At 50.4% G+C, this 20,800-nt stretch overlaps 1 protein-coding gene and 1 long non-coding RNA gene across 6 annotated transcripts in view; one reads left to right on the forward strand and one right to left on the reverse strand.

Moving 5' to 3' along the window:
* Window positions 1-461: 461 nt before the first annotated feature.
* Window positions 462-20,800, reverse strand: part of CENPP (centromere protein P) — a 215,705-nt gene continuing 195,366 nt past the window's right edge. For all 5 annotated transcript variants that reach the window (XM_070590568.1, XM_070590567.1, XM_070590570.1 and 2 more), the window contains 3 exons: window positions 2,197-2,276; window positions 1,115-1,206; window positions 462-781 (listed from right to left, as the gene is read on the reverse strand). In XM_070590568.1, coding sequence (XP_070446669.1) covers window positions 639-781; window positions 1,115-1,206; window positions 2,197-2,276 — 315 coding nt within the window. In that variant the 3' untranslated portion in view covers window positions 462-638. The remainder of the gene's footprint in view (window positions 782-1,114; window positions 1,207-2,196; window positions 2,277-20,800) is intronic.
* Window positions 622-8,879, forward strand: LOC139078722 (uncharacterized). The gene is made up of 2 exons (XR_011531745.1): window positions 622-1,927; window positions 8,580-8,879. It is a non-coding gene; the product is annotated as an uncharacterized lncRNA (long non-coding RNA).

A 20,800-nucleotide genomic window follows, 5' to 3' on the forward strand; every position in this document is an offset into this window, starting at 1 on the left:
CTCACTTCCACCCTGTCTTCCACGGGCATTGTGCATTTGGTTGGAACAATGTTTCCACCGATTCTAACAAACATGATCAACGGGCGCCTGAGGTCTGTGCAGCGCTTAGACCCTGGGGGCCTTGAACAGAGACCCTGTTTCTCTGTGTGAAGGGATGACGCAGTCCTTGCTGTCTTACTGCGTTCTTTGTGGAAGCCCCCGCGTGACCGTCAGAGGACTTGCCGAGGTGCTGCTTTCGAGAACAGGGAGGTGGGGAGGGAGGGCACTGTGCCTCCCCGGGGCTGACTCTATTACCTCCAGGAGCCCCGGTGGTGGGCAGTGGGAGGAGGGCCCCCCTCTAAAGCAGGCCTGTGCCACCTTTGCCCACAGAGTGTGAGGTGGGGCACAGCCGCGCCCCGCATCCGAGGACGGACACGCACCCTGTACTCCTCAAATGTTAAGCTTATTTTAAAAATACTGTGTCACTTGTCTGGCATTTTTTATTCAAATAGCTGTATTTATTTTTCATGCCCTGACAGCTTGTACATAATGTGCCATAACTGCACAGACATGTTTGGAAGAAATGGTTTCTAAGTGGAAAATAGCACGTTTATATTCAGTAAACCTCACGCCTCCGGGTGCAGTGTCTCCCTGCGTGCTCAGTGTCGGGATCTAGCGTGTTCCTCTGTGCACAGCAGTTTTATCAGGCTCTCTAGAGTGGCCTCAATGCCCAGCACGCCCAGCAGGTTTCGGAAGCCAAGAGGAGCGGTTTCTATGACTCTGTTCTTGTCCAGCTCCAGGACTGTAAAGAAAACAAGTGGGTGAGAGACCTCACCAGACCCCTCCTCCGTCCCCACTTCCCTGCTGCCGTGTGACCGGGAGGCCGGGCCAACTGCTATGACCGTGCACGGGCCTCCCTTTGGGCTGGAGGCAGAGCTGGAATATGCCCCTGGTGCCTTCAGCCCAGAGGGCCTCGGGGGAGCAACCCCCCTTGCTTTTTGAGCGATTGTTGATATTTTAAAACCGATATAAAAAGTACATTAATGAGATTTTCAACTTTTGCTGCCTGCCTCGTCAAACCAGATGTGGTAAGTGGGCATCTCTGTGGGCACATCACAGACCCCACAGGCCCTACCTCGCTGTGGCACTTGGGTGAGAAGATCCAGCTTTGGCAAAACCTTCCCTTCATCGTCGATTTGTATCCTCCAAACTATGACCACTTCAAACCTGAAAGAGGGGGAGAGGTTGCTAAGTGCTCTCTGAAATCTCGGTGAACGAGTGAACTGTGTGCAGCACCGTCCACCTGCCTGCAGGAGGAGGACACCCACCAGGTGGGAGCACTGCTCCCTCCACCTTCCTCGTTCCCGCCCTTCCCGGCCCGTGCCCAGCCGCCCTGGTGCACGTCCAGCCTGAGGGGCAGAGGAAGTGCGGTCAGTTCAACCTGAAAAGAGGGTCGATATCATTAACAAACAGGAAACTGGAAACCAAGACAGCGCTAAGATAGATACTAGCATGACGGTGCAAGTGAAGGACAGGAACTCAGAGTACTGGTGGGAACATAAATACGAGAAATTGCTTTCAAAGGAACTTGCAGTAACAGAAGCTGAATCTACCCGGGACCCGGGGATTCCACACCCAGGTGTGTGCCCGACACCGACAGAAGCTGTGTGCTCGTCTGCCAGGGACGTGAACAGACCGTGAGTAACAGGGAAAGACGGTGAGTCACCCACATGCTCGAGACCTGAGAATGAAGTACAGACCTTCACTCAGTGGAGAAGGAGGCTTAGAAACAGAGCAGCTACAGCCACACGCCACCAGAGGTGACAGTAACCCAGGCAGCAAGTCCCAGGGCCTCCACACCCATGTGACCTTGGCAGGCTCGTCCGTGGGTCCAAAGGCACAGCAAGTCCAGCAGCTCCACAGGGCTGCAGCCTCCTGACCTTTTCAGGTGAGATGGTGGAGACAGCTCCCCCCTCTGGCCACCTTCCTTGGCCCCCAGGAGCCTTTCCCCACATCCTCCCTCACCCTGGAGGCCGGCTGGGGGTGGGGGGTCTGCGAATCTGCTATGCCTCCACAGGCAGATCCTGACGTCAGTGAGGCAGTTTACATTTTCTACTCTTTCTAATCCTCATTTTCAACAGGAAACGAGTGTCTGGGTGCTGGGGAGGGACCTGGCCAGCTAGGACAGCCCAGGGCCCCGCAGGCATCTGCACTTACCCTGGCTGGCTAGCGCTCCGGACCCCCATGCAGCTGGAGGCAGCCCCCTCTGCGAGGTGCACGGCCTCAGGGTACTTTTCCTGTGGGGAGAAGACACAGTTACAGAGAGACTGTGGGGCACATCGCTGTTCAGCGACTGGAAGGGCTCGAGGGCCCGTGTGGAGCGTGTCCTGTGTGCCCTGACTCCTTCAGGTCTCAGACAGCCACTCACTGGTTCGGTGCGTGCGTCCTGGTGCCTTGGCCACAGCCGTCCCCACTCCTGCCACCTGTGCTCACTGGCACTGCCCAGTGGCCTCCAGATCCCACTGTCCACTCCCCAGTGTGAACACGCCACAGAATAGCTTCACTCCCATGTCACCGGCTTGTCCACCCAGGGCCATGCAGCATTAGGCCATCCCGCCTCCTGAGTCCCCTCTGATCTGGGGCAGCCCCTCTGTCTCTCTTGTCTCTTGTGACCAAGAATGGCTTGAGGAAGCCGGTTGGGCCTGCTGTGGCATGTTCCTCCTGGCCAGAGTCCAGCTGACTCACCCCAGTAATGCTGCCCTGAGGCCTGGGGGCACATGGTTCTGCCAGGTTTCTCACTATAAAGCAGCTGTTTTTCTCTAGAACTTTAGCATTTGGCCTTAAAAGCCCTTCCAACAGGCCGGTGGGCTGTCCCCCTCCACGGTGGACACTCCCACCCCTCTATCCTCCCACTTGCTGCGAATGGCCCCCGCCCACATGTGGGCAGCCGTGGGCAGACGGCTCCTGCACAGCACGGGGCCACCTGGACTCCACCAGACACGTGCCAGCTATTCTGGGTAGCAGGGTTTCGGGGAGCATGCACTGCTAAAAGTCAGCTTCTCAATGCTGGGTACCATTTTAGAGTCACAAGTATTCTCTCTCAAACGGAAATGAAGTGGAATTTCACACATTTCTAGGCTTGTGACTCTGAGGTAGGGTTGGCTTCCCCCCACGTGACAGAAAATTCTGGAAACGTCTGCTGCTTTCCAGTGTGCGCAGCAGGCCCCTCCCAGGAACCTTGAGAATGCCAGGAGTGACAGGTCATCAGAACAGAGCTTTACAAGAGCCTGAGCGAGGCGCCCACAGCAGACAGAAGACTGCGTGGCCCCACCTCCTCTTGGAAAACTGTCTTATGAGAACAGACTGCAGGCTGGGTGACGGGAGACTCTGGAGGACAGCGAGGTGCAGCTTGATCTGAGAAACACCTGTCTAGCAGCCAGGCGGAGACGCCCAAGACAAGGGGCCGACACTGGAGTGGGGCAGAACTGGGGGCCTTTGGAGGCCGCAGGTACTCCGTGGACTGAACCAAATCAGCTCTGTCAAATGGGGTCTTGTGGGGACAAAGACTTTCAAAGGACCAGCCCACATATCAGTGAGCTTGCTGCCAGCGTGAGGCCTCTGCTCCCAGACCGTGTGTGTGAAAGATGCCGATGGAACACAAACACGTCCAAACACCAGGCTGTCCTGACCAGATGCTGGGCGGCCTGGTTTCGGGTTACAGATGATGTCTAATTTGAGCAAAACTGTCTCTGCGAGAAAATGTGTACCTACGTGTTTTAAATGGAAAGCAATGGCTGATTTTTAAACCTCAAGCTCTTCTAAATTAGTAACAGCTGTATGAGGAATGTCATGGAGAACGTGCGAATGTGGCAGTGTCTCTGCAGGCGGAGCTGCGGCAGCACAAGGCCTGGGCCGGCTCCAGCGTGGGGCCTGAGGGCGGCAGAAACTGGCTGCAGGCTCGGCCTCCAGCAGCCCTCACGGCCTCTCCAGGCCTTCCGCTCACGAGCAAAAGGGGGGTTTAGATTAGAAGCTTTCAGGAAGAAATAGTGTACTCCCTTTAGTTTTTAAAATAAAAAACCCAAAAGTAGAAATGCAGACATTAGGAAAAAGTCAGGCATCCAGTGTGAGTTTCCGGAGAGCTTTCTGGGGGTTGTGGGGAAAGTTTCCTTTGTTACGAGTCGTTAATATCGCCCGTTTATCCAGCTTCGTTCACCTGCCTGGTGACCTCGAATGTTCAGAGCACACCTCAGACGGGAGGAAAGCAACAAAAGGCTGCTGAGCAGCCCAGGGAGACGGCGTGAAGAGCAGAGAGTGGACACAGTTGCTGGTAATCAGAAAGGAAAAGGGCGGGTCTCAGTGACAGACGTGACCAGGTGGCTTTGAGGGAGAAGACAGAAAAGTTGTGAAAATTGATATAATCCTAAACGCAAAGTGGGCTTGAGGTCAGTTAGCATGAGATCACACTTCAACAGTGACTGAAAGTTTTACATATTATATTTCACATTCACAAAAGACAACCAAGTCACCAAGAAAGGGCTGAGGTAGACGTGCTCCGACAAGGCAAAGAGCTGGCCCATGTGTTTCAGACTCCTCTCCATGAGAAACAGCTACACACAAAAAGGCTAACTTCTAGCTCATCTGGAAAGCTCCTCAGATACTTCACATTCTGCCACGGTAAAACCACGGCCCAGGTCTGGCACAGGAAGGAGTGAACGGGAGGCCTGTGCTCACAACATTGTGGGGTAGCAGCTGCCCCTTCCACAGGAAGCTTGTCCTCAGTGGCAACTCAGCTGGGGGTTTGCTCAGCTGCTGGCCTTAGGCCTGGAGTTGCATTCAAGAGAGTAAAGTAGTGGCTGTGAGAATGCTGGCAATTCTGTATCCAGCCTCAGTTGATGTCTGAGACCCGCTCTGCTGTGGGAATAGCTGCCGGCTGCTGGGAGCAGCCTTGTGACGTATCAGTCATTCCAGCCCAGCGCCGAGGAGGAACACCGGATCACCCCCCGGCCACCTCCCACTTTAAACAAAGGGGAAACCTTGAATCCTGACTTGAGATGTACCCTTGACTTTAACGTTTTCCCAAAGATTACACCTGGCTGATTCAATGATTTTTTAAAACACAGATTTCACATAAAATTCACTCCTTCAAAGTATATAATTCAGTGGGTTTTAGTATACTTACAAGGTTATGCAACCATCACCACTTTCTATCTCCAGAGCATTTTCATCACCCCATAAAGAAACCCTGTACACTTTAGCTACTGCCCCTTAATCCCCTTGGCACCCCTCACTCCTCACCAGCCATAAGCAATCATTAATCCACTTTCTGTCTCTGTGGCCCCCCCTGTTCTAGACACTTCACACAAGTGGAGTCACATAATATGAGTTCTTTTGTGACTGGCTTCTTTCACTTGGCTCTATCAGTGCCTCATTCCTTGACAATGCTGAGTAACGTTACACTGGGTGGATGTGCCAGTTTTGTTTATCCGTTCATCAGCGGATGCACACTTGGGTGGTTTCTACATTTGGCCATTGGGAAGAATACTGCTATGACCATTTGTGTATGAGTTTTTGTGTGGACTTACATTTTCATTTCTCTTGGGTCCATACCTAGGAGTGGAACTGCTAGGCCATATGATAACTGTGTAACCACTCGACGAATTGCCACACTGTTTTCCACAGTGGCTGCACCATTTTATAATTCTATCAGTAGTGTGTGAGGGCTCTGACTGCTTCATCTGCTTGCCAATGCTTGTTATTTTCCTTTTTTTTTTTAACTCTAGCCATCCTAGTGGGTGTGAGGTGGTCTTGCTGTGGTTGGGTTTGCATTTCCCTGATGGCTGATGATGCTGAGCACCTTTTCATGTGCTTATTGACCATCTGTGTATCTTCTTTAAAGAAAGGTCTATTCAGGTCCTTTGCCTATTTCTTAACTGGGTTATTTTTCCTTTTATTACTGAGTTGTAATAGTTCTTTATATATTCCAGATACAAATCACTTAGCAGATATATGGTTTCCTAAAATGTTCTTCCATTTTGTGGGTTGTCTTTTTACTTCCTTAATGGTATCACTTGTATAAAGTTTTTAATTTTTATGAAGTCCAGTTTATTTTTGTTCTTATGCTTTTGGTGTCATAGCTAAGAAACCATTGTTTAATCCAAGGTCACAGAGATTTACACCTATGTTTTCTTCTAAGAGTTTTATATTTTTAGCTCTTATAATTGGGTCTTTGATCCATTCTGAGGCAATTTTTGCATATGGTGTGAGGTAGAGGTCCAGCTTCATTCTTTGGCCTGTGAGTATTCAGTTGTCCAGCACCACTTGTTGAAAAGATTGTTCCCTCCCCATTTAATTATCTTGGCTCCAGTCACATTTTAACAACACTTTGTATTTTGAAGACAGCCTGGTCCAGAGAGAGATGAGATCGGTGAAGTCACTCACTGGGACTAAACTAACCCAGGCCTCTAAGCAAATGGTACTGGGACCACTGGATGTCTATAGGTAGAAAAATGAACTTCAATGCCTATCCCATACCGTACACAAAAATTTACTTAGGACAGCTCATAGATACAAATGTAAGAGCTAAAATTATGAAACTTCTGAAAGCAATCATGGGAGAAAATCTTTGTAATCCTGGGTTAGCCAAAGATTTCTCAGAAACAAAAAGCAGGATCCATAAAGGAAAAATCAATTGGGTAATTGATAAATTGGCTTCATTATAATTACAAACTACTGCTCTTAAAGGTCATTGTTAAGAAAAAGGCCAGCCTCAGACTGAGTGAAAATATTAGCAAAAACTTGTGTCCAGAATATGTAAAGAACACTTACAACTCAGTAATAAGAAGCCAAACACCCAATTTTAAATAATGGTCAAAGGATTTAAAGATACTTAACCATAGAAGAGATTTGGAAGGCGAAAGATATCACTAGTTGTTGGGGAAATGCAAATTAAACCACAATGACGGGGCTGGCCCCGTGCTGAGTGGTTAAGTTGGTGCGCTCCGCTTTGGCAGCCTAGGGTTTCACAGCTTCGGATCCCGGGCACAGACGTGGCACCGCTCATCAAGCCACACTGAGGCAATGTGCCACATGCCACAACCAAAAGGACTCACAACTAGAATATACAACTATGTACTGGGGAGCTTTGGGGAGAAAAAGGAAAAATAAAATCTTTAAAATCACAATGAGATACCACCATGTACCGACCAGATTGGCTAATATCAAAAAGACTAACAATATCAAGTTTTGGTGAAGATGTGGAACAAGTGGAACTATCATACATTGCTGGTGGGAACTGGATAAGTTTGGTAGCTTCTTAGAAAGTTAAACATGCGCTTACCACCTGATCCAGCAATCCTACCCAAGAGAAACGAAAACATGGGTCCATGCAAAGAATTGCAAGTGACTGCTCATTAATAAGAGCCCCAAACCGGAACTGTGAGTGATCCTTTCACAAGGTGACCCAGGTCCTGTCTCCCCCAGTGGGTGTGGAAACAACGGGCACCATCCATATGATGCAATGGTGTGCGCAATGTTATCCACACAACGGCATGGACAAAGCTCAGAAGCAACAGGCCAAGCGAAAGAAGCCAGACACAAGAGACCACATGGTGTGTGATTCCATTAATGAGATTCCAGAAAAGGAGAGGACAGCAGGGGTGGCCCCGGGGGAAGGACTGACTGCAGAGACATGTCAGAACTCAGCAGACGGTACAGTTCAAAAGATGCTTTTAGTGTATGTAAGTTAGACCTCAGTAAACCTGACTTTAGAGAGACTGTGTCCCAGACACAAGCTTGTTTCTACAAGGAGCACTCCTCCACTTGCGGGGCTAGAGCGGCTTGCTCCCTTCAGGGGGGTGGTATTCTCTAAGGGCCTGCTGTGTGCCAGGCCTTGTTCTGGAAGCGGATGTGTACACCTGTAGTGGTCAGTGACCAGGAGGCAGCTGGGGGCCTCCTTGGGCAGATGACACTGGGGTTCAGGCCTGAATGATGGGAGAACAGAGGGAGGGGATTCCAGGCGGAGAACACACAGCACAGAGCAGCCCATGGCAGGAGCGAGCTGGCTGGCTGCAGTCCCGCGAGGCAGCAGTGAGTGGTAACGAGAACCGTGCAGACGAAGGTGGAGGCAGGCAGGGCCAGGACATGCAGGCTCGGCCCCCAGAGCTGGGCGCCTGGTCTGACGCCCATTCTCAGGGGGCCGTGCTGACTGCTGAGTGGACGGGGGGGGGGTGAAGGGGCCAGCTGAGGGAGGAAGGCAGGGCTATGGCCCGGAGTGGCAGGTGCTGGTGGCCTGGTGGTGACAGAGGGGATGTCTTCGGAGGAGGGAGGGAAAGAGTTTGCTGGTGTCGGGATGGAGAAGTCAGGGAGAGCCAGAGTACAGGCGGTTGTGCGGCTGGGAGAGGCAAAGTGGGGAGGAGAGCGGGCTCCTGGCCCCGGGCCATCCGTGCAGACAGGGCCCAAGGAGAAGGGGTGGGCGACCTTGTGGCTCTGGGGGTGGTGTGGGGCGGTGGGACTCGTGCTGGGTTCGGGTGGACGGAGAAGAATCTGAGGTGAGGAAGTGAGACACGGGCACAGGCATCTGATGAAGTTAATTTGTGTATCAGGACCACGATGGAGGCCGCCCTGAGGCACCAATCTAAACCAAGGCAGCCGGCATGTGCAGGTGACACCCAATACCAGCCACCACCCTCCCCTCTGGCTTTGGCGGACTCACCTCAACCTGGAAATCAGGGCCTGCCGCCTGACCAGGAGCCCTGACCTCCTGGCCAATCCTGCCCATCTCCGCGGAGCCCCTTGAACAGTCTGTAAACTCTCCCCCCGGAAGGGAGCGGCCTGCTGGGGATGCCCTGGTTCTCATCTGTGGACTGTTTCCCTTGAATAAAGGACAGCAAACTTGGGACTAACTGGTACCGGTTTTGTCATTTGACACAGCGCATGGACTCCAAAGAGCTGGGTGTAGCAAGAGGAGGGGGAGTCTGCTAGTCCACAGCAGCTGCAGGTCGGCCCAGGCAGGGGTCCGTGCCACAGCGTGCTGACGACTTCCTGCGTTGGGGGGACCCTGCAGCTCAGAGGGCAGGCAGCTGGTCACAGCCATGCTGGGCACTCGTGCCGTGCCCGGTACCCAAAGATTCTGAGACACGTTCCAGCTGTTGCCAATGTCGGGAGGTTTGGAAATGCCTGTGACACCTACACTAGGAAGAAAACCACCTGCCCTCATTCTGAAAAGAAAGCTGACAGACATCACACGTTCTGCTGTGCCACACACGGTGCAGGCTCTTCACATGCGTTTTACGTCCGTGTGATCACAGATGTCTCATAAAAATCAGGCTCCTGGGGCTGGCCCCGTGGCCGAGCGGTTAAGTTCGCGCGCTCCGCTGCAGGCGGCCCAGTGTTTCGTTGGTTCGAATCCTGGGCGCGGACATGACACTGCTCATCAAACCACGCTGAGGCAGCGTCCCACATGCCACAACTAGAAGGACCCACAACAAAGAATATACAACTATGTACCTGGGGGCTTTGGGGAGAAAAAGGGAAAAAATAAAATCTTAAAAAAAAAAAAATTTAATCTAAAAAAAAAAAAAGAATCAGGCTCCTACCAGGGAGTAATGCGCATGGTTCCTGGGCTCCGGGCCACGGCCACTCTGCCTGGGTTGGGCCTGTCACCTCCCAGTGGGCTCGTCCCCAATGTGTCGCCTGCTGTTGCTCATCCACTTCTAGGGTGGCTGCAGACACGATGCCCCTCACCCGTGGACACTCGGTGGGTGTCTCCCCAGAGAGGGCATACTCCTGCTGTACCAAAACAGCCTTCCTGACAGAAAATGCCCTGCGTGTCCCACAGCCCCTGCCTGCCGCAGCAACCCAACCCAGCAGGCCCGGCCTCGGGCCTCACAGGCTGGACAGCACAGGCCTCTGGGGCTGGCATTTCCTCAGGGGCCACATCGGGAGTGCCATGGAGGTACTGCTGTGCTGGGGCCCCAAAGTCACCCTTTCCCTGGTGACTGCTGTTTCCTGGGGGACATCCCGAGACCAGGACACTGTCCAGCTCCTGGCCTGTTGCTGCCCGAGGCCGAGTTGGCCACGCTGCGGCTGCTGACAGGTGACTGTCTCCTCATTCTTTCCACGCCCAGCAGAAGAGGGAGCTGTCACTCCTCCCGGATGGGATTTGTATTGGCATTGACGCGCAGGTTATTGACCTATTCAGTGGGAATCAGTACCACGGAGCCAGGCCTGGGCTCTGCTCCCAGGGCTTTGGCGCCTCCAGGCCCCCTGGGGACAGAGCTGGAAGGCCAGGCTGATGACCTAGCCCATGCCTGCAACAGGTCCTCCTGAGCCTTCTGCAGGCACACACACAAATAGCACGTGAGCATCTGCTCCTCTGTCTACCCTCGGCCACCAGCCCCCCTCCTTCGGTGGCCATCGCTCTGCCCACCTCACCCCCACAGCTGGCTGGATCAGCTGCACCTGTGCCCAGGGAAGGGAAGGCTGCGGGCAGGATGACAGCGGGACACATGCTGGCCAGGCAGCAGGCATGGGCATTTACTGAGTTTTCTGGGTTCCGTCCTCTGGGCAGAGGAAGGGCTGCAGCCGTGGGGAGGGGCTCAGACTGTGATGAGCTATCACAGGGAAGGGATGACTGCTCCAGCCAATTCCGGAGAAGAAATCTTTCGTATTGGCACAACCGTCTGAAGTAACAGGACCAACCAGAGCCAGCCGGCTGCAGCCCGGGAGGCCCGCCTGGAAATTTCCTGCCGAGCACCACATCTAGGAGAGCCGGCAGCTTCTCACTCCCCAGGTGCACTTCGGACACGCCGTCCAAGAGAAATTCAACCACCCACCTGCAGGCTGACAAAGGGGCCCTACTTTCAAGTCTGTTGATTACACAGTGGATGGAAAGACTGTATTTCCAAGTCCAGTGGGAGAACTTTATTTTAACCAGATTTTCTAGACTGTTTATGTTGTTAAAGTGAACATCCCATGGGGTGAGATGAGGCTCTGCAGCCGAGGTGCCACTTGTAAACGCACTGCCCCAGCTTTCCTGGATGTGTTCCTGCGAGTGAGACCAAGGCAGATGCAGCTCCACACATGTCCGCACACGAGACGCTCTGGTTGGCAAAAATAAGGGGGCAGAGACCAGACCCCGGGGGGTCTGTCAGATACTGGCTCCTGGGGGCCGCAGCATGCGAACCACCCAGGAAAACAGCTGGGCAGTGCTGAGCTGGTCAGAGGGAAGTAAAAACTGTCCTAAATGCTGCTCAAACAACTAGCAGCCCCGCTCCCAGCCCACGTGGCTCTGAGCCCGAGAGTACCAGCTGCCATCGTAGCACTGACTGCGGACGCACACAGACTCCTGCGTGACTCAGGGACGCTGGGACCCCCAGGGCCTGTCCAGATGTTGTGCTGCACCCACCCTACCCACACTGCCCATGGCCTTCCTCATCCTGAGGGCTCCAGGACAGACCAGCCCTTTTGCCCGCTCCTCCATTTACCCCTTTCTTGTGTGGTGAAATTTAGGAAGAACCGGGGGTCTCAGGATCACCTTATTGGAAATATATTCCAACAGCATTTTTAAAATAAAGACTTGGGAGGTTCTACTAACAGAAAGTCCCACATGAACGGTCGCTGTGCCACCAGGAAGGGGGAAGCAAACTAGTGCCACAAACCAGCGGCCCCTGCGTCTGCTCAGCCTGTCAGCTAAAGTAGTTTTTATGTTTGTAAATGGTCAAAAGAAAATGAGAAGAGTTTGTGCCATGTGCAAATTCTATGAAATTCAAACTTGAGTGTCCATACCAGTCTTGTTGGAACGCAGGCTGCTCACCCACATGGGCGCATGCTGTCGCTGCTCTCGGCTGCGGCGCAGAGACCATGTGGCGCAGCCGCAGTTACTGCACGGCCATCCCGCAGAGGAAGCCTGGCAGAGGGCATGGGGCACCCCAGGCAGCCTGGAAACCTGAGCAGGCACCAGAGCAGGGCCCCAGGTGCAGTGTGACCCCGAGTCTTGGGGGAACCATACCCTATTTTTTTTTAAAGATTGGCACCTGAGCTAACATCTGTTGCCAATCTTTTTTTTCCCTCTTCTCCCCAAAGCCCCCAAGTACATAGTTGTATATTCTAGTCGTAGGTCCCTCTGGTTGTGCTATGTGAGATGCCGTCTCAGCATGGCTTGATGAGCGGTACCATGTCTGCGCCCAGGATCCAAACTCAAGAAACCCTGGGCCTCTGAAGATGAGCAAACGAACTTAACCACTGAGCCCCGGGGCAGGCCCCTGCCACACCCCATTTTTAATAGTGTTTTCTTTTGGGAAGTGACCCTAGGAGGCAGAAGTATAGCAAATTATATTAAAAAAACAACCTGTATGGCCCAGGGACCGCTCACCCTGAGGCCGTGAAGAGGGGAGCCGAGTCCGCCCTGTCTAACTGGGCACATGCGTCTTCTCTGCTCCACGAGAGGCCCACCCTTCCCCTGTTTCCCATGCACCGGGACAGCATCCTCCTTAGCCCCAGCACTGAAGTGTACTTTCTTTCTTTTATTCTTCTTCACTCTGTTGTCCATCCTCAGACGCCTTCTTGTCTCTAGGACTTCCTACGGGGCCCAGGTCAAGGGTCACTTCTGGGTAGGGTACAGGACGGCTCTCAAACCTCTAAGGAAGAAATTCCCATCTGAAATTCCTTAGTTCCATGACCATATTTCTTCTACTTCCTTACTAGTTTTTTTTCTTTTTTTTTTGAGGAAGATTAGCCCTGAGCTAACTGCTGCCAATCCGCCTCTTTTGGCTGAGAGAGACTGGCCCTGAGCTAACATCCATGCCCATCTTCCTCTACTTTATATGTGGGACGCCTACCACAGCATGACTTGCCAAGTGGTGCCATGTCCGCACCCGGGATCTGAACCAGTGAACCCCAGGCTGCTAAAGCGGAACGTGTGCACTTAACCACTGCGCCACTGGGCCGGCCCTCCTTACTAGTTTTTACTACATTTTTCATATTTCAATTGTATTAATCTAGAAAAATTCCTCAAAAAAAACCCTCAGTTACTTATTTTATAATTGCGTGTTTAAATTTTATTTATCGTTTATCTGTAATCTTTTATATTAACAGCAATTTCTGTCCCAGGAGACACAGAATGTTCCCAGTTGGCCTGTCATACGGGATGCCCTGTGTTCTGACATCATTCCAACTGACCCTGTTCATGTGTGAAGGGGTGAGGCCAAGGCTGCTTTTTCCCATGTCGACCAGCACCCCAGCCCCCAACTCCCTGTTAGCTCCCCATCTAAGTGCTGTGTACTGGCCTACTCCCAGTGCTCCCACCCGATTCCGCAGGGTTCTTGCACTACACATGGCTCTACCTTTGCTAGAGCGACAACAGAAGGCAGCTCCGACGAGCGGGGGCTACAGGGCTGGCGCATGGGGACAAACCTTCCACCCTCACCCCTTCCTTCTGCATCCCAGGGCCGCTGGGGACAGCAAAGGCCTGCCCAGCCTTGGTCAGCCCTGACCAGACAGGCAGAAACCCCTGTTGCTCTCCAAACCCACACGCGCTCAGAGCACCCCCTCACTCGGTGTGGGAACAACCCTCCACGGCAAGCAGCACTTCGAGAAAATGGAGGAGCTGTGGCAGGAGGGTCACCTAGGAAACGTAGCCATAAACACCTGGTCTGGAAAATGGGACTGAACGAGGCGCAGGAGAGACAAGCCCACACACATGGTTCTTCCGTGCCTTCCACTGTAGCACAGTGGGGACACAGGCAGGCAGAGTCAGGTTCTGTGCAGCCAGGACACACGCCCTGTGATCACGCTGAAGCCAATGTTCCCTAAAAATCAACCCCTCAAGATCACTAGACAACACACATCTCTTCAGGTGGGAATGCAGTCCGGGCAGCACTTCTGTTGTTAAGACCGTCCTTCCAAGCTAACCGGGCGGCAGCTGTATGCTTTGAAAAGTACTTCTGTTCCCTCCCAGACTCACAGGTAAAGGTGAGCTTAGTTAAAAAGTTGGTTTCTTTTAAAATAGTCAGAAATGATAATTAAGAAGCAGAATACACACGCACACATATAAACATAATAATCAATGCTAGAAACTCCTTAGAGGCACTTTCACAACTTTCTCTTCATTTGGTTATTAATATATAAATATGCAAGCAAAATAATGTCAGCAGACAATGAAAGTCATATTTCAGATATTCAGTGACAGTTTTTACTAAGGTTTAAACTGTCTATTTCATAAATCTCAAAGTAACGGCTAAAACATTAAAACTGGTTATAATTTAAAGTTATTATGGTCTGGGGCCGGCCCTGTGGCTGAGTGGTTGAGTACATGAGCTCCGCTTTGGCCGCCCAGGGTTTCACCGGTTCAGATCCTGGGCGCGGACATGGCACCACTCATCAGGCCATGCTGAGGCAGCATCCCACATGCCACAACTAGAAGGACCCACAACTAAAAATACACAACTATGTACTGGGGGGTTTGGGGGAGAAAAAGGAAAAATAAAATCTTTAAAGTTATTATGGTATCACTGAAATTTTTTCACGGAATCACAGACTTTTTGAGTTTTTAAGGTCTTAAGTTTCTTTTTCAAAAGACAGATCACACACACACACTGCCACACACACCTCATCGAACTCTTAACCTTTGCAGGCCCTGTGCCCTTGAGGTATATGGGCTCCTTCAACCTCACAGGAGTCATTTGAAATCACTGGTATAATGCCCATTAAAATGAAACTGAGGCTAGAAAAATTAAGATCCTTGCTCAAGATCACACAACTAGCAAATGGAGTCAAACCTAAGGCAGATTCTAAAACCTGAGCTCCTAGACATTCTACCGTCTAACATTTCTAAATTCAAATATAGTTGTAATACACAGGTCAAGCATTACTATAATCAACTTGTGATGTAATTCATGCTGGCAACTGACTTTGGTGGTAGCAACAAAAACATTTTTGTTGGGAAACATAATTGCCTCTGAAAGTTTGTTCATATATTCCACATCATCGCACGCCAGGCGTGAGCAGGACTTAAGCCCCAACTGGAAAGCGCTGTGATCTAGTAAGGAGACTTGCTGTGCCTCTTGCCATAAAAGTCCCAGTCTCCTCTCTGATGCCGCAGGCCCAGAGTCTGGGCCCTTTCTGGCAGTTCCTGTCTTTTTCAGACAGGCCCTCTGTCAGGGTGAGGACAGACTATATCAACTTCCCACTAATTCTCCTCGTACCCACAGCCCCTCTGTCAGAGGTTCCACAGAACAAACCAGCTTCCTTCACAGCTCGGGTCTCAGCTTTCGTGGTCTGTACCAGACACCATGCTGTCACCTGCCTGCCGGCTTCCAGGATGTCACTGCTGTCTCCCCGCCTACTCTTCATCCTTGTGCATTGTCCCTGTCAAAGCCTTCTCTACTGTCATTTCAGGAGAGGGACTGATAAATCCTACATGTTTCAATCTTCCAGTTTTGAGGCCTTTTGTGTTTAACAATATGTTTAATTTTCCTAGATACCTGACAAATAGTTTGGGTATAGAATTTAAGGTTTAAATAATATTTAAGTTACATTTTATATATAGAGTTAACGATATATATCCAAACTTGTACTCTAGAGTCCTCTGTTAAATGCCTTCAGTTTTTAAAAATGGGAAGAAAATAAGTGACAGGAAGTGAACACGTGTCCTAGTGAAAGAGCAGCCTCACCTCCGGGATGAGCTGAAACGAGGCACAAACAACTTCCATAAGTGAGATTGAAAGTGGCTGAGATTCTGTATTACAGCAAAGCTGATGATTAAAGAAAAATAAAACCACTATTGGGCAAGAGAATTAAAACGTGAGGGGAAAACAAGCCTCAGTGCAACAGTCAAAGGACCCTGATAATCCATCCTGTTTGCACAACTGTTCCAGCTGGGCCAGATCTTACACAATGAATCACAGGACACCTTTATGAGGTAGAGATTAGATCATGCCCATTTTAAAAATAAGAAAAACAAGGCTGCTCCAGTGACCCTGCAGCCCAGAGTAAAGAAGCCATGCTGAGCTGGCCGCCTGACCCGAAGGCCTTTATTGAAGCCGATTTGAGGTGACCCGGCCAGCTCAGTGCTGCTCAAGGGAGGGAGGTCAGAGAGTTCACCCTGAAACCAACACAGCTTCTGCTCAGGGACCCTCTGTGCACTGGCTCCTTCCAAAGCCCTCTACTGAACTTTTTAAAAAATAAACTTTATTTTTTAGAAGTTTTAGATTTACAGAAAAATTGGGAAAATAGTACGGAGTTCCCATTATCATTAACATCTAACCTTGGTGCAGTACATTGTTACAATTAATACACCAACGTCAGTACATCACTTTTATAGCTAAAGTGTATACTCTATCCAGCTTTCTTTAGTTTTCACTGAATGTCCTTTTTCTGTTTCAGGATTCCCACACAGGATCCCACAGGACATTTGTGATTAGCAAGAGAGGCAGGAAAATTTACCTAGATGCTTATTCTGTGCATCTCCCTTTATGTCCTGCCACAGGTTTAAGAATTATGCTTCGTTATTTTAATAAGCAGCTCCCATTTTTCACTTAAAGAGTCTTCAGAGAAAATGCATAGCTGTTCTTTGGGTCCTAGAATCACACACACCTTGTTGTCTGGCCACAAACCACATGACCATCCCCTTTGGCACCCTCAGTGCTGGCTGCCTCTGCTGGCCCAGGTAGGCGGAAGGGCCAGCTGATCCTGGGCTTGGCTTGACTTGACACTGATAACGGAGACTACCAAACACTGAACACGCTGTCATTCATTCATTTCTCTACAGACCATCCGTGAACTGGCAAAACGGATCTTAAAATGATTCAATGTTCATGCGGAACATCTCTTGAACTGGGGAAACGAGGGCAGAAGGATTTTCTTTGCTGTCCTGAGCCTGCTTTATTTTCTGCGCAGACCCGTGAGTAGAAGCATTTCAAGCTCATGCTCTCACACGCGATGAGGCTACACACACCATGAACAGGACTGGCTCATTGCCCTCTTCTGGCAAAAGACCTGCCCTGTTCACAGGCTCGGCTCTGGCCATCAGACTGTCCGCTCCTCACAGCGGCGAGTGGCCCACGTGGGCCAGGTGACAGTGGATGCTGAGAGGAGGAAGTCTCTCCCCATAGGGGTTGCTGGGCTGGGCAGACACTGCCCAGGGCTGCAGGCAGCCTCTTCCGAGCTGCTTGCGACCACGTGCTGCCGGGCAGGGAATGGCGTGGGTCAAGTGGGTGTGAGCTACTCCCACCCTCGACTCCTACTGCAGCCACGAACTTCCCTTTTTCTCTAAGCCAGTGTGAGCCGGGTCTGTCCCAACCTCTGTCACCTGTGTTGCAAGAGCTGTTATTAAAACCACAGACACTCTGTTAAACACTGGGTGTACCATGGTGAACAAAATTACCCTGAGTGGGGCCAGCCCGGTGGCACAGCAGTTAAGTTCGCACGTTCCACTTCTTGTTGGCCCGGGGTTTGCCAGTTCGGATCGTGGGTGCGGACATGGCACCTCTTGGCAAGCCATGCTCTGGCAGGCGTCCCACATATAAAGTAGAGGAAGATGGGCATGGACGTTAGCTCAGGGCCAGTCCTCCTCAGCAAAAAGAGGATTGGCGGCAGACGTTAGCTCAGAGCTAATCTTCCTCAAAAAAAAAAAAAAAAAAAATCTTAAAAAAAAAAAAAATAACGCTGAGCATCAGGGAAATGCAAATAACAACCCTGGTGGAATACCACAGCACACACACCAGATGGCTACACACAACTGGGAAAACTGGAGTTGAAACTAAGTGAGTAAACGGACTCCTCACACACTGCTGGTGAGTGTAACAGGCACAGGCACTTTGGAAAACTTGGCAACACCTCCTAAAGCTGAACACACATCTTCAGCCCTCCAACCCACACAGACACGTACGTGTGTCGCCAGAAGACATGCGCACAGCAGCACAATTTATAACTGCCAGCACCCAGAAAGGCCCAGGAGCAGAACACAGGGGGAACGCTTTGTGGCTCATCCTTGCGGCAGTGAGGTGACGATCCCGTTACCCTCGAGGTGGACGGACCTCATGGACACCGAGTGGAGCGACAGGCTGCCCCCTGGCCCCTGGCCCTGGGGGGAAACGACATGGGGCAGAGTGGCTACTTGAGGGCCACCTCCTTGTCGGGCCGGTGGTTCTACAAGTTGGATAATTTTGTTAAAAATTACCCAACTGTCTATTTACCACGTGTGCCCTTTTCCGTATGTACGTATTTCAACAAAAAGTTAAAAAACAAAAGACAGAGCCCATGAAGCTAGGAGCTGGCAGAGCAGACAGACAGACAGACAGACAGACAGAAAGTGCACGAAGCCTGCTGTCTGCCGTGCATCCTGCTCCCTTCTGTCTGGAAGCCCTGCAGCCCACCCAATCACTCGGCTGTCTCTCCTGGGGTCTTTTCCAGCTCTGTCGCATCTCCTGAAGAGCAGTGACCATAAACGCATGAAATACTGTGCACACACGCTCCAGGATTTGGTACAAAGAACATAAAGTCCACTTTCTTTTCCCCGATCTTCCTGGAGTAAGACTAGCAATCCGTGAGCCTATCTTGGTGGGAGGCACCTGAAATGCTGCTCAGGGGAGCTGTCAGTATGTCTTCTCTTAGGTCACAATGGGCGGACACGGCACACCTTTCAACAGGCATTTTTTGGATTTTTTTCTCTGAAGGTCTTATCTTATGCACAATGATTTCTGATTACTTTTCTGTGTGCTCTGAGTAATGTTTTCAGTCCATTCCCATCCTCTTGGTATTTCAATGTGTAGAAAGGCTTACAGTTGTCTGAAAATATGGAGATTTTACTATTGACTCCCTCTCGACTCCTTTACACAAGTCAATTGCTTAACACTTCTCTATCCTGTAAATATGGTCCACATGATTTTGTTCAACTAGAATTAGTCGCATCACATTTGAAATAAAAGGGCCAAAAGCTGCATCTTACAAATCTTTGTTACAAGAAAATTTTAGCTGTAAAGACATTGTTTGAATGTTTGTGAGCTTTCTACTTATCTTTCATAATCTCCTTCTATTAAGAATTCAGTTAACCCGTAGGTTTAAATAATATGTGAAGAAACGTACTAATTTCCAGAGGCCAAGGCTGACTAAAGCAACGGAAAAGGCCTGCACAATTCTTAGCTTTGGGTTGAAGGGCTGGAGGGGAGCTCGGGCCCCAGCACCCCAGAGGCTTGCACAACAACCGTCCAATGTGGATGACGCGGCCCCACAGGAGGACACGCAACAGAGGGTGTGGGCCAACAAAGCCAAGCTGTCTGCGTTTTTTTGGGAAAAGACAAAACAGCCAAGGGACAGATTCCAATTTCCTAAACATCTTACTTCAGCCTCGGACAAATACAAATTCCATGCTGTTTTTAAGGTCAAATAGCTGTAAGCACAGCAGTCACACACTTATGACAGAAAGGGGTTCTTTATTTACAAGCGCCATAAGCACTGAATACTAACCAGATGCTCTTCACTGCCTCTTATAAACCAAGAAAATAGAGAAGAAACCGAAGTTTAAGTCTGAAGAAAATCTTGGAACAAGCAGTTAGCAGTCTGTTCTACCAGCAGAACTACAGGAGCTGAAAGCCCTTCACTGGAGTGTGCCCTACTGACCACCTACACCACTAGTGAACCGGCTCCACCAGGCCCTCCGTCCCTGCCAAGAGCACGTGCCAACCCTTGGGCCTCTTCTGTCCATAATTCCTATGTGATAGTGACAGGGACGTTCTCGTAAACGGCCCCTAAAGGACTGGCCAGTAGACCTTGATGTATGCAAACATGGTTATGGCCATGTGCAATCACTTAATTAACTACCGAGGAAGGCGTTCACCTCAAACGCACTTCTGAACAACCAGCCTGGAAGTCTTGGGGCAGCCTTTCTCGGGGCAGGGGGGGTGTGAAGCTGTGCAGTTTGTGTTTATCAGATAAATATGCTATTTTAAACATGTGAAAAACATTGTAATCAGAGACTGAACAGAAACTGATGAGGAGTCAGGAATGGTGAACATGTGGCTATTTTCAATTTCAATTACAACTAGACTTTGTAAGATGAGGTAGTTCAGAAATGCATTCAGCAACAATTTGAACTATCATAAATAACTTGAAATAACATAATTTGATGTAAAAAATAGATGTGCAGGATGCTTAGTTTGAAATCTACCTTGAAAACATACAGAATCACTTCACACCCACAAGAACAGATGTAAAAAAGACACAAGTGCTGGTGAGAATGTGGCAAAGTGGAACCTCCAACATTGTTGGTGAGAATTTAAGATAGTGCAGCCAATAGTTTGGCAGTTACTTTTTTGTTTTCTTTCTCCTTCTTAAATGTGCTTTATAAATCCTGAACAATATGTCCACATGTGAAGTGGAGTGAACTTCTCAGGGATGCAGGTGTTGTGTCCATTCCCACCTCACACACACACGGCCCATGGGGCTCCCATGGCGGCCGACTGTCCCTGCTCCCTCCTCCTCCTGGAATCTGCGCCCTGGCCCCCGTCCTGGAGGGTCTCCTAGGGTCTCCTCGGGTTCCCCACTCCTCCTCTTCACCTCACCTGCCCCCTCTTTTCACAGAGAATCCTGTCATTCAAACCTCTCTGGACTGCGACAAGGGCACATTCTTCTCTTAAAATACAGTGTCGCTTTCATTCTCTTTCTAGAACTCTTATTAGACTCTGTGACCACCTCATCTATGCTTCTTGACTGAAATTATATATTTTCCATCTAATTATCTTTCTGTTCTTTTGGGTGATTTCTTCAAATAAATCTTCTAATTTTCTCCTTAGCGATATCTAACCTGTTGTTTGACTCAACCATTGGT

This window comes from Equus przewalskii, chromosome 22, assembly GCF_037783145.1.
Source record: "Equus przewalskii isolate Varuska chromosome 22, EquPr2, whole genome shotgun sequence".
In the NCBI taxonomy this organism is placed as follows: domain Eukaryota; kingdom Metazoa; phylum Chordata; class Mammalia; order Perissodactyla; family Equidae; genus Equus; species Equus przewalskii.